This window comes from Protomyctophum bolini, assembly GCF_963924005.1.
Source record: "Protomyctophum bolini genome assembly, chromosome: 8".
Taxonomy (NCBI): domain Eukaryota; kingdom Metazoa; phylum Chordata; class Actinopteri; order Myctophiformes; family Myctophidae; genus Protomyctophum; species Protomyctophum bolini.
In genome coordinates, this window is record NC_137869.1 from 12,708,298 (window position 1) to 12,722,754 (window position 14,457).

The 14,457-nt window shown below is 42.4% G+C and overlaps 1 protein-coding gene across 3 annotated transcripts in view; it reads right to left on the reverse strand.

Annotated features, from left to right (window-relative positions):
* ddah1 (dimethylarginine dimethylaminohydrolase 1) overlaps positions 1 to 14,457 on the reverse strand; it is a 90,464-nt gene that overhangs the window by 13,643 nt on the left and 62,364 nt on the right. For all 3 annotated transcript variants that reach the window (XM_080770720.1, XM_080770719.1, XM_080770721.1), the window contains exons 2-4: positions 10,766 to 10,865; positions 8,761 to 8,834; positions 1,002 to 1,121 (exon numbers count right to left, since the gene is read on the reverse strand). In XM_080770720.1, the coding sequence (XP_080626846.1) occupies positions 1,002 to 1,121; positions 8,761 to 8,834; positions 10,766 to 10,856 (285 nt within the window). In that variant the 5' untranslated portion in view covers positions 10,857 to 10,865. The remainder of the gene's footprint in view (positions 1 to 1,001; positions 1,122 to 8,760; positions 8,835 to 10,765; positions 10,866 to 14,457) is intronic.

Sequence of the window (14,457 nt, forward strand, 5' to 3'; positions counted from 1 at the left end):
TAAAAGATCAGTCAAAAAAAGGGATCAGATCGTGTGGGTTCTTCCCTCGACTATTAAGACTAGTGGTTCGATTCCTGTTCAGCAGGGAGAACAATTAGGCTGGAGAGCATCTTCCTACACAGTCGTTACGCCTACTCGTGAAACACCTCACTGTCAGGTAAAAAAGGAGCAGTAAGTCATGTGTATGGGAGTAGACACGTTCTTGTTTAAAGTCTGCACCCTCTCACATGATGAGGAACTGTGGGGATCACAGGGTTAGACAAGGCAGGTAAACATGGGCAACACAGGAAACCAAGAGACACTAGATACTACAAAATAAAAAAATAAAAGTACACAAAAGTAAAACCCATAACAAGGAACATAGGGAAACACATCAGGGTGACAGAACAGGTCATGGATCGTGACACGCACAAACGCATGCACACATCCCTACTCTGGAAGACTCGACATACAGAAAGGTGACGATTTCTCTCCTAGATTATAGATTATTCTTTCAGAATTTCTGATTTATTTCGATAGCAACAGTGGGAGACAGACAGGAAAAATGGACAGAGAGCAGTGGAATGACCATAGGTCAGTGGGAATGACGCACAGCAAACTGGTAGTCTAGTCCAAGGGTTCTCAACGTTTTTGGCTGGGGACCCCGGAAATGCTTTCTGGGGGTGCCCTCCCCACCACCAATACAAACTGACTGCAAAAATAACCTTAATAATAGAGAAAATATATCATCAATGAATACTGAAACCAGATATAATCATTAAGGAACGTTTATGCATGCATCACGTACTATATAAACTCTGAATTTCCATTTTCCAGCCATTCAGTTGCAAAAAAGAATTGGCGACCCCCCGAAGGGTCGCGACCCACGGCCCGGGTTAAGAACCCCTGGTCTAGTCAAACACACTAAAGTGGGCATTTTGTGCCCATGTGGTATTAGCCCTAGAAGGTTAATAATTTAGTTCCATTTGTATCTTCTCCAAACTGAATTTTGTTCCGTATACCTTGAGGGCTTTCTGAGCTGGTTCGCTAGAGCCAATGATGATGAGCCCTGGTCCTCCCATGCTGCAGAAGCTCTTCAGGTGCAACCCTTCCAGAACAGGAACCGTTGACACAGCATAGTCCTACAGAACACAACATCAACATTAGGTGACAGGATAGGCATAGAAATGTAAAACATTTATTTCAAACAAAAAAAATCCCTTTCTCTAGGGCCACACTGTGAAGGTGTAAAGTGAAGTGCATCCCATTCATTTACACTTACAGTGTAAAGAGTTAAGAGGCTGCACTGTAAAATGTTGAGTGTTCATTTAACTCTGAGTGTTATGTATTTAAATGTCACAAAATGAACCCACATTTGCACCCTTTCAGTGTTAAATTAAAGGTGCAATCTGAATTGATATTTTATTGAATGAAATATTATTTTAACCAATCTGTATGTTAGGTACCGGTATAACTAGCACATATGCAGTGGTTTGGACTAGGTCTCCCTACTCTTCCATTGAGGAATCTAGACCCTGGTGTCAGGTAGGACTCCTCCTGGTTTACGGGTAGCACTGCCTCAAGCTCATAAGCACAACATGGCCCCCAGCTGAAGAGTAGTAGCATGTTGTCTCTCGTCACGTGCAGGAGACCTGGCGTTAAATCCTGGGTAGGACATAAAAGTTACAGCTTGCAGCTTTAACACTGAGGATTTTACTGTGTGACTTGCTGCCGTGTCATTTCTTCTCTCCTCAATCATTCCTGACACTCTACCATTATGGTTCTCAGTTGGTTGTGCATTGGTCTTAAACATTTTAGCCCCCAAAAAAGTCATGACCAAACTCACAACGCAATATTCTTCTGTCTATAAGTTGTACTTTGCTTGAGAATGTGCTGCCAGCATATGCAACCCGCTTGTCGTCCCAGGCCAGCAGTTGAGGAACAGCACTGCTCAACAGATTTATTCCTTTGCAATCAAAATGGCCCATATCTACGTTAACCTTTAGAGGACAAGACATTCCAAGAAGGCTATGTAATGGTTGTGGTGGTTTAAAACAAGGTGCAGTCAGTGGCAGTAAAAGGCATTTAAAACAAGATCATGGACAACCCAGCGGCAGAAACAGCAGTTAGCAAGAGTGTCTGGGAGATGAGGTCACTGAGCCCCAGGCCTCGCAGTGTAATTAGAGAGCTCGTTGTCGGAGCCTTCTGACTGCTATACTGTGATTGGAGAAGCTGGTAACACTTTCAATGAAGTCCATGTCCATAATTCATGCAAAGCATTATAATCTGCTTAGGGACAGGTCGAAATTTAAGTAGGGGTACCCCTGGGGGAAATGTATGAGCCCTGATATAAAATACCATGCCCCTCCCTCTGAATGAAAATACATTTTAAGTACCCTCCCTGAATGATTAAACAAAAATGAATCACCCTCCCCTAAACAATAACATGACATTTCCGACAGCAAAACTAAAACCCTGCATTTTAGCACAGTTATTATTATTAATTACCTGTGTTTGCTGATGTCCTGCTGTCACTTCTCTCATTAGGCTACAGTGTGTCTACTCCCCATGTGTCTCAAAACGTCTTTAACCAGAAGCGATACCACTAAGCTTGATGGATAAAGTTATGTATGTTATTGTTATGTATGTATGTATAGTATGTATTTGGTTAAAATGGGTGGGGTTTAAAAAAAGGCAAAAGCTTGCTCTGGTGCACTGGCCTAAAAGTGGGTCCTTAAAAACTGCTAAAACGTCTGAAATGTATGTATGTAGGTGGGTATGTATGTATGTGTGTAGTATTTTAAAAGGGGGGGCTTTTTAGTAAAAAGCCCAGCCCATAAAACCTTCCTATATTTAAAACAAATCCAAAATAAGGTTACCAGTGAAGGGCAAAATGCCTATTCACTGGGGACTATGCAAGGCAGAGGCGTCCACCCCCCTGAGTCCAAGTTAAGCTAGACCGCATACCTAAACCAATGTCCGAAATGTCTTCTAAAACCCAAGGGTAAAATGGATATAAAAATAGACAGTAATAAAACCACCTAAAACCATAAAGGAATAAAAGTTCACAGCAAGGCCTGGAAACCATTTATTGATGGGACAGATAAAAGAACAGAAAGAGATAAAAATCAACTTCTTTCATTAAGACCAGTGGGTGTTACAGTTAGTAATTTTTTAATCCATCTGTGCTCCATGAGTTTCCGCTGTCCACTGGTCCATCGGACTCCACATTCCAGACCTGAAATGATGAGGTTAGCGATAGAATGGGATTGAAAGTGTGTGTATAGGGTTGTGTTTATGTCTGCTCGTTTGATGTGATATAAGTGTTGTTTGAGTCGTGTTTCTAGTGTGTGTCCGGTTTCTCCTATGTAGTGTTTATGACATTGTGTGCAGGTGATGATGTAGACTATGTTGGGTGTGGTCAGAGACAGAGGGTCCGTAATGGGGGAGGAAGTGTGACTATGGGGGTTGTTGATGAATTTGCGGGGTTTGAAATGGAGTGTATGTGGCTGTGGGGGCTTGGGAGGTAAAGTGGAAAATTTGGAATGCACAAGGAGGTCTCCCAGGTTCTTGTTCCTTCTAAGTGCTGAAATGACTTGATGTGCTTGTAATGGGGGGTAGGATTGTTGTGTAGTGGTGAAATTTTGTTTAAATTTGTGGTGAAGTGGTTGGAGTGTATGTGAAAATGTGGTTATGAATGGGAGTAATGTTTTAATTGTAGAGGAGCCGATGGCCTGGATGGTGAGAGAAGAAGAGTTGGAGGAGGGAAGACATAGAGGAGAGGGTAATGTGTGGGCCCCGTCCAGGTCCGTCCCTGTCCCTGCGCTAGAGAGGGGCCTCTGATCCGGGTGATGTATGTATGTATGTATGTATGTATGTATGTATGTATGTATGTATGTATGTATGTATGTAAAATATGCATATCTTATTTTATTTTATTTTCTCTGGGGAGTTGTTAAACCATCTAGACTTTCAAGCACCAAACTGAATGTGTCCTTATTTGTATATTATTTTTGCATTTTATTTTTTGGTTTGATGTAGGTAATGGGTATATGTGTATAACTGTGTCCTTTGTTCCACAATGTGTCTGAGCTGAGCTGTCTGTTTTTTATTTTGTTTTGTTTTGTTTTTTCTGTCTTGTCTTTGTCATAAAATGTAAAAATCTATAAAAATAATATTGGAAAAAAAAAACATAACCATTGACTACCACTACACCATAAGGCCCAACAAACTTTAAATATTTTTTATCTAAACAACTACAATTATAAACACTACTTCACTATTGCAGCCTATAGAAGTGTCTATAAGATGCCCACAGTATAATTCAACAATACTATTTTAGTGGCTTTGTTCTGAAATCTGCAAGTATCATGACAAGCTATAGAATGCTAAATGTTTTAATCACTAGTGTCCCTATTTTGGGCATGTCATTATAAGCAAAAATGTTCAAAAATAGCAGTTCTACAAGCTCACAACAGCTAGATTTGAAAATGCTTGAATAGGCTTAAGTGGCTAAAGCCAAGCCCCCAGAACAACGGTATAATAGTGAAGTCAAATCTGGGATTGCAGGATTTACCGTTTTACACAATTACAATTAAGGCATTTAGCAGACGCTCTTAATCCAAAGCGATTTACATACATACATAAAAAGTAGTTATCATGAAACATGCTAAGCTAAGAACGTAACAGTGGAATATCTAAATAATGAAACTATACGTATACACTATATACTATTCATACTATAAAGTGCTATGACTACATAAAATGCAATTCTAGTGCTGTCTACGTAACATGCTATAAGTCTATATAAAATGCTATCTAAGGGGCTAGGGCAAGTGCTACGGGCCATGATGGAGTCTGAAAAGGTGGGTTTTCAGACTATGGCGGAAGATTGGGAGAGAGGCTGCAGTTCTTTTTTTTTATGTTTTTTTGTGGCTTTCGCCTTTATTTTATATTTTTTTGTATGGAGGGACAGACAGTAGGCTGACAGAAAATGGGGAGAGAGATGGGGGGAAGACATGCAGTAAGGGCCGTCAGGATCGGGAGTCGAACGCGCGGCACACTGCCAGACTGGATTACCAGCCAAGGTGCCTGGACCACTGAGCCATGGCCCAGGCCTGAGGCTGCAGTGATTGCGAACGCAGTGATTGCGAATGCAATGAGCACTTACTACGAGTAAGACGCGCGAACGCGGGAAGCGAACGCACTCAGCTCCCTATATGGGCACAAAAGGGGCCAGGTCCACAACAAACAAATCACTGGCCCCTTTTGTGCCCATATATGGAGCTGAGTGGACCTGGCCCCTTTTGTGCCCATATATGGAGCTGAGTGATTGCTGATGCAACACACTCCATATTTGGATAGCGGGACAGACGGACACACACACAGACAGACAGACAGACAGACAGACAGACATGATCTGCTAGGTCTCATAGTAAGTGCACAATGAGACCTAGCAGATCATGTCTGTCTGTGTGTCTGTGTGTCTGTGTGTCCCCCCTTTGTGCCCATATATGGAGCTGAGTGATTTGTTTGTGATTGATGCAACACACTCCATATTTGGACGTATAGCTGCTTTGGGGACTCCTTATATGGTTATGGCTAAGTTAAAAACTTAACTTAAAAAAAAAATAACGTAAAAAAAAATCTTAAAAAAACCCAAATATGTACGAGCTGCGTTCGCTTCCCGCGTTTGCGCGTCTTACTGGTTGTAATGGGAAGTGCATTCCATAGTTTTGGAGCCAGAAGGGAGAAGAGTTAGGGACGTGTGGAGCGTTGTCCCGGCGTTTTTAGTGAAGGTACTTCCAGCTTCCCTGCGTTGGCTGATCTGAGTGCGTGGGAGGGTTTGTAGGGTTCTATCATACTTGCAAGATATGGGGGGGGGCCATACCTTTGGTTTCTTTGAATGCCAGCATCAGAGTTTTGTATTCTTTCTACATTTAAAATGCTACTGCATGTGTGTGCGTCTACCGAGCGTCTACCGAGCGCCAACATTTTTTTATGATAAATAAGTTCTTCCGGGTGCTTCATGCGCTGGCGAGCAACTTACGTATATTGAAATGAATAGGTGGGGGCGCCCTATAGATATATTATAACTCTATGGTTAAAACCTGCCTTTTGCTAATTGTGGGGCAACATCTGTTGTTAATTGGTTCGTACCATACGTAGATGCAGGCTATAAAGTGATCCTAAATTTGATAAGAAGAGGGGAAAAAACTATGCAATTTAGATAGGTAAAACAAACTGATAACAAGGGGAAAAAACAACAATGGACTCTAAAGAGGTTTTTCCATGTGCAATTTGCCAGAGACGCATCATTAAGCCCAGACTTGTAAAGGGAAAATGAATAACAAAAACACTTTGAGACACACTATGCGGAATTCAAATGAGATACAGACGAATGCAACGGAAGCAGGACAGTGCTATTGAGATTAGTCAAATGAGTTGAACTCTCAAGGACATGACCCAGCTGTGAACTTGAAGCGAGTCAGCTGGCTTTGTCATGGTTTTGGAGGGAAATTGGAGAATAGCAACGCAGCAAGCTGATCTATTTAAAAAAAGGACCTCACTAGTGGTTATTAAAACCATAACTCTTAATCCAGATATGAATATGATGGTAGTTCTGTCACAGCATAAAAAATTGGGAGCAGTGAAATTTTCTTGGTTTGGTTTTGAGTGCTGAATGTAGAAGTGACTCATTTTGAGTTCTAGAAGGTCCCCCTCATCCTCATCCCAGGTGGTGTTTATTCAGTGTCATCTGCAGCGTGGTAACTTATAGTCCGGGAGCTAAGTCCAGCCCTCATACTATTTTTTGCTACCTTTTTTCACTATTATTTCCGGCCCCAAAACTCCTTTTTTGGTACAGTATACATATATGTCTCTGGCGGAATTGTGTAAAGGCAAATAATAATTCACTAAAATTACATAAAATATCCTGACACATAGGGGTAAGTAGCAGAATAGGATTTTGGGGCTATCTACCAGTGTATTCTTAAATATGACCTACACCATCTCCAGAAACACAAAAATATATACTGTCCGCTTAACAAATAAAAACAAAAATGGTTATTTTCCAGCACATTATGGTGAATATCACTGCCTCACTTGAACATAGAAAACTTCCCACATCCTTAAGCTTCAATTTAAGACCAAGATGACCTTTCTATCTTAAAAATTGCTCTTTCTGTAACCAAAAGTCTGCACTATACCTCAAATCGGTGAAAATTGTACTTAAATGAACAAATAAGGTATCTAGACCTATCGGTGAATAGTGAAACTATTCTTAGAGTGACCACATATCTTTACAAATATGGTATCTAGAGTGACTACAGTATGAGCCCTGGGCCATTCCTGGGGCTCTGGATGTTTCGGGGACCCCCACACAGTACACTACAATACAGTACAGAGCACAGTACAGTACAGTAACTATAACCAGTAAGACGCCTAAAGGGCGAGGTCGTGTGCACACATCCGCCTGGGGGACAGCAGACTGCTGGGAGAGGGCTAGTGCGGCTGCACTAATAACTTTGGGGCAGGCCCGTTTAGAGTTTGAATGGACAGGTACTGTATCAGTCAAAAGGGAGACATCGAAGAGGAAAGATGGATGGGGAAAGATCAACATATGGAATATCAGAATAGGTCAGCTCCATATGGAGATCTAAGGGTTTGAGCTCAGATGTAGAGTGGGATCTCCATCCCTGATGATGTCATGTGATGTCACGTGCTCAACCAACCAACCAACCAACCAACCAACACATCGGTCGCAACAATAAGGGCTCCATTTTCGTCACCGCTAAACCCCTTATCCCTAAACTTCTTTGCCTTTTTTACTATTTTGCAAAACATTTTTGAATAGTTAAAATGGCCAGGCTACAAGCTCACAACGTGTCAATGTAGATTGACTAGTTGAACTATTCAAGTTCACTCAGTTCACACAGGTGTGATTTTGACACTGAAATAGATTTTTTCAGATAAACAAATCAGGAGAAAATAAACATTATCCACCTTTTCTGTCCCAGCAACATACTAGCAACAGTAAACATTGGACACCATTTGTATGTAATTTGTGTACCATTTCTCCTCTAGTGGCTAGTGGCCCCCGAAGCAGAGCATAAGACACAGAGCTATTGCATTGAACATTGAACCCTTCATTAGGGCTGGGCATTAGTTTATTTAGATACACAGATATAACATCATACAATCAGATCATACATTGCACTTAGATGGGCTTACAGGGGCGGCAGTGGCTCAGGGGTAAAGTGACCGGAACTTTACCCAGAACCCGGGCTTCCCCAGAGTTAGTGTCGAAGTGTCCTTGATCAAGACTCTGACATCGGTGTGTGAATGTAATGCACAATCTCTGTAAAGCGCCTTGGATAAAGGCCATTTAACATTTAGATGGCACAGGAGGAGACTGGGGAGGTGAATCATAGACAGCTGCCGGAACAGCGCTGTGACCAATGCTGAGCATGAAGAGTGAACACTGAACAGTGTTCTGGATAAAAAGAACAATTAGATTGAGGGCGTTATGTGTTAGCTTACTTGTTAGCAAATAAGAATAAAGGGAGTTGAGTGAGCTGAATGTGGCGAACTGCCGTAGGTGTATGCATGAATTAACTTGTTAGCGAATGAGGATAAAGGTAGATAGAGTGAGGAGAGTGCAGAGACCCTGATTGCCTTGCCTTGCCGATCACAATGCTCGATGCCAGCAAAAATTGAGACTCTAATGCAGCTTGAGTAAGTACCAGGACAATCCCAGCCAGGGTGCAATACTTAACTCACCTTAAAGGCATCTGCCAGGATCTCAGCTCCTCGCTGATTCGTCCGTTTTGAGAGGCCCACAAAGAATTCCCGACCTGAGAGGGAGAAAAACCAGACACCATTGATGCAAAGATTTCTGTGCCCTCCACAGTTATGCATAGTCAAAATGCAGTCTCATTTATGGCCCAGCAGGATTACAAAACTATCACTTCTTAGCAAAATACAGTAAACTGATAGCAGATTTGGGTGAGAAACCAGAAATGTATACATTTGAAGACGTGTAATTGATATACAGTGTACAATCATTGAAACACAAATTAAATTTGACCTTGGTTGCGGAGCCAAACCGAAGCTGTCCAATTATGTCTACAAACTCTGTCAATGCAAGTCTGATCATTAATAATAAGCTGTATCAGCAGCCATGGTGCAAGCTGTGGGGGGGTAACATGGTTGCTACTACACTGCATTCTGTGTGGAGTATGCATGACTATTGTACGTTTACGACGGGCTACTTGTGGTCAGCACGGTGGATGAGAGACAGACAGAGTCCTGCCTGGACGCCTGGCCAGGCGGCTGCAGAGATGGCTTCCTGACTATTGTAAATGCCTAGCCTTTACAAATGAGCCGTTAGTCGGGGCTCTGCCAACAGGAAATGTTTCTTGCTCTGCCATGTGAAACCCATTTCAGCTGGAAGGAACGAGAGCAGAGAGCCAACGTCTCGAAACCCAATTAACTGTACTACTGCCTTTTTTTCTTGCAGCCTGTACGTGCAATGTGGAAGACACTGACCCACATTTTGACTCATACATAACTGTAACAGAATGTACAGAAAATGTAATAAAGACCACCATGCTCCTGTGTCTGCACATAAACACTATTATTGCCCAGTGCCAGAGCAATAATCCATTGGTGATGGGCTGGAATTTGGCTGGTTTAACAGTAAAGAAACAGCTCAACTCCTAAGTCAGACTTGAAAATTTGCAAATACAAACAATTGTCCAGTCTTTCAGATGATTTATTTAAGGTGCACAGCAGTAGTCCAAGACAAACCCATTTCAGCCCAAAGCCCTGGTCAGCATCTAACTGTAATCATGCAATTACACCTTTTAACTCATTTACCGCCAACAGCACCATCTGCTGGTGGCTCAGTGAGCCATTCAGTCATTTAAAAAAAAAAAAGATCCCATTGACAGGTATACTCGTCCTGATTAATTAATTTTGTGCAATGTGCGGGTGCTCTTGACGAGTAGGCTTGTCTAGAGGCGTTCGATATCGCTATAAGATTGCCTTGCTATTCTCCATTGTTTTAACCGCTCCGGTTGCTGTGCATCATTGTCGGGGCCCCGCCCGCACTGTTTTTGTTTCACCATAGCCATTATCTCTCGCACTTTGTTAATCTTTAATGCAGTTTGCTTAAGTGCTTTGTACCTCTAAAAGGTATACAACTACACAAATAAAGTTTATAATAATTCATTATTATTATCAATATTATCATCATTAGTATTATCACATGTGTAAGTTATTGTAAATAACTTACACATGTGAACTATTATTCCAAAGTGCCATGTAAAGAATACAACTGGATGTCTATATAGTAAGGCACTGTATGTGTCAGGCTTCTATCCCAGGTAAGAACCCAAAATGCAGAATTCACGGACACAGGGAATAAACTTAGTCTTTACTTGGCAAAAGTAGAACTCTTGGCCCAACTCTTACCTTACAAGGCATGAAATAATGAATACACAAGGCAGAGCAAACTGATAAACCAACAACCACATGAGAGCATCAAGGGCTATAGGTTCATTAGGGAGCAGGTGAGGTGAGACACACAGGTGGGCCCAGGTAGTCATCAGGGCAGTGGATGAGGGCTGTGACACTATGGAGCTTTAGGAAGCGGACAGGGCGCCACTTCTCCATTGAACTTCAATGGTTCTTGGTGTGCTCGTACTTAATTGTTGATACAATAGTGTAAAGTAAACGTGTATCTGTGGCAATATGCTGCCATGTGGTTGGTGAATTGGCGTACCAGTAAACAGGACATCTCCCCCATCTAGTGTGGCATTCTCATCAACCATTTCCACGATGTTCATATCCAGTTCCTTCAGGGCACGTTTCATGGCTTCCGTCTGGAACACACACAAAGACACAAACATATATGTCAATACCAAACACCTTGATGACATCCTATGAAAATGCTCTGGGACTATCGAATCCTTTTCTGGGAGTATAATATGAGCACTGTGCACTTTTCGATCAAACATCCGTAGATAAGAGTCAGACTCTAAAATGACTTTATTATTATTATATCCCAGCAACACCTACAGTAAGAGGAACATCATGACAGCAGCCAGTTTGCTCATGAGTGGAGTGAAAGGAAACGTCTTCTGTCGAAGAGGTCAGCATGACATCATCTCAGGGAGCCATGAAATGATGTCATTCTAAAGGAAGTATGTTCATTTTTTACAAGGCTGTGGCTCTGGAAAAGAGGTAGAAGAACCAAAATGAATCCTTTAAAAAAAAGTAATACAAACAAAATAAAGCTTTTGGGATGAATACTGGGCTCATCAGTTTACGTAACAAACACGTGCTTCTTAGAAAAGAATGGATGATTTCAGAAGACATCAAATGTGATAGCATACTGTAAGCATATTTCACAATGTATTTCCAAGAAAAAACAACCGGCCAACCCACAATTCATCTAGCTGTCCCCCCCCCCCCACACACACACACACACTTCAGGGCCGGATCTACTATATGGGCACTTTGGGGGCACGTGCCCAGGGGCCCTTGGGCTAAATGTTTTTACCTTCACAGAAATTTCCCCCACTAATCAGAATGCAATAAATGGTGTCTAAAAAAAGTTAGTGTTTTATTGTTGCGGAGAATGCAGCTGAAAAGTGCAATTGTGTGTAAAGCAGCAACAATGCGCTAGATTGGCTGTTTAAGGTGGGTGGGCCCACTGGACTGTGTGAGGTCAGGTGATTGGCTGTAAAAGGTGGGTGGGCCCACTGGGCTGTGTGAGGTCAGGTGATTGGCTGTAAAAGGTGGGCTGTGTGAGGTCAGGTGGAGAGGTGATTCTGGTGGAATAATAGACGTGATGTCCACCATCCAGCATTGCTTTGTTTTCAATCTGCATGCATAGCGTCAGGTGGCTCGACCAAAAAAAGGTAAAAACACTGAAATACACTGTCTGGCACTGGCACATTCTATCACCCATTTGCTTACTATATGGGTCAAATAAAAATAATGTGCTTGTTACTGCCTGACTGTCACTCTGGGGTGGGGTAGGCGGCCGGGAATAGGCCAATATAACAGCATAAAACTGCCCCAAAACGGCCCAAATTTTGTGTGCGCGCTAAGCACACACAAAATTTGCACGTGCATGTAGGGGGGGCCTTCCAGCTTCAGTGCCCAGGGGAACCTCAGAGGTGTTAATCCGGCCCTGCCCCACTTAAACCTTATACTTTGTCGACCATGGTCCTCCAGTGGTTTATACTTGACCATCTCCGTTTTCCCTCTACACCAAATCTCTGCTATTCTATTTTCATAGAATGTTCGCCTTTCATGACAGTCCCAGAATAGGGACGCTATAGGGTCCAAGCTGGTTGGCTGGTCTGCTTACTGACCGTGACCGCCCGGTGTGGTTTTACTGTCCTGTTTTTGGGGTTCCTCAGGGAACAGTGAGAAGGGCCAGTGATGTTAGCATAGCATCAGTGTTTCCACAGGCCCTATCTCACTATGACCTCAGCGTGCCTGCCGAGATGTTAGCTAATCGAAGGCCTCTGCTTCTGCTCAGTCGTGGAGGGCCAAATAATGAGGTCATTCAGGTAGGCCTGGCCGTACGCTTATCAGATAACAGAGCCATACTCACACATACGACATAATGCACTATTCTCACATGTGGTCACACACACACACACACACACACACACACACACACACACACACACACACACACACACACACACACACACACACACACACACACACACACACACACACACACACACACACACACACTACATTTCTCATATTGGCTACTTCTTGTTTGTGTTGTTTGGATAGGATGGCACTTTTAGATGACCTGTTGTGTTTAACCCTGGACATACATACACACTAACAGAACTTAACTACTGTAACAAACATCCGTCTATACAGTATTCAGCTACAGTGATATGCAAGTTTGCCCGGGCATTATTCTGCGTGTCCATCACTACCACTTCATACAATGTCTAGGAGACAAACTCTTGCATAATGCTTTTGCTTTAAATCTCTGCTTTAGTTTATTCCAGGAAGATATCAGTGTCCTATCAAGTGATAGCTACACTGCACCCATCAACCAATGGAGCCCTAGCATCCCTAGATTGGGGATAGCAGCAGATCAAAAGTATTTAAAGTGGATAATGGTTTTGACTGCAGCACATATGTATAGGTCACACATAATCCTTGCATTTTGTCTTTGGAAGCCGTTCCACAGCCAACTCACTTTTCATAAGGCAGGACAAAAGCCAGTCTCGTTTAGTTATCTAGGACAACTATCAGAGGATGAGGACCGGGTTTTGAGGAAGTAAACAAAGTATACTGCAGGGCATTTTGATCAAATAATGTCATGTCCTGTTCTTTTAGTTCTCTACTGATTTTCTGTTTGAACAAAAAATGCCTGGCAGATCAGAGCAGAAACGCCGCTTCTAAGCACAAAATTACACACATTGGTAAATCTAATTAATCTTCTCAGCTTTGGCATTCAACGTATACAGAACAGATCTGTCTACAATTCTGAGCTCATCAGCACAGCTCATCTATTGGGAAATCACCTACAAAACGTACTGTATGTATTAATCTTATTCATCAACAATAATTGCAAGTGGAGACTATTGTACTCTAAAACTCTTATGTTGTCCCCAGTGCTGCTCCTACATCATCATCATCATCATGATGAGCTCATTCTGGTTTAGGGGGCAGTCTTGACCTTCTGCTATCACAGCTGTGGTCTCTCCAGGAATCTGCCACAGTCTGTGGACTAGTCCTTTTACCTCAGCTCTCAGGCATTTCCTCTGACTTCACTGGAGGTGGTGTGACCAAAGGGTGTTGACCCTTTGACCCCAGCATCCCCCAACCACCCCCCCCCCCCCCCCCCCACACACACACACACACACACTAAGTGAAACGCAGTGGCCCTAATTATAGATAGATGAACATAGAGCAAAGCGTGCGTGCGTGCTGGCATAATTTGGGGGGCAGTTTCCAAATGGAGCCAAAGAAGCAGTTTGCATTGCATTGGATGAGTGGTTCTCTCCAGATGGAAAGTACAACAGAAGGTGTGCAAATGTGTGGAGATGTGTGCTGTGCAGCCAGAATATTAGGAATCATAAGAATAGATTATGAACCCTCACAATAGGTGAGCATTCGGCAACAATGGATGAACAAACATTTGGCGAAAAAAGCAGATCTACTTTTCATTAGGGATGGTCATTTTGGCTGCTATTTGATAGTTTGCTTCAAAGCCTGAAGCCATGATTTTCAAGATAGATTTCAGAAAACACAGAAAGTTGACAATTTAGCAACAGCACAGACCATTTCACAGAGCCAGAATATTTTACTGAACATTAAATGCTTGTGTTGTACAATGTTACCAATTTCCATGAAGACTGTCAAAATACTTTTATCACCATCTTGTGAGTAAGGGGTTTTAGAATGAAAAACCGGGATTCATACAGC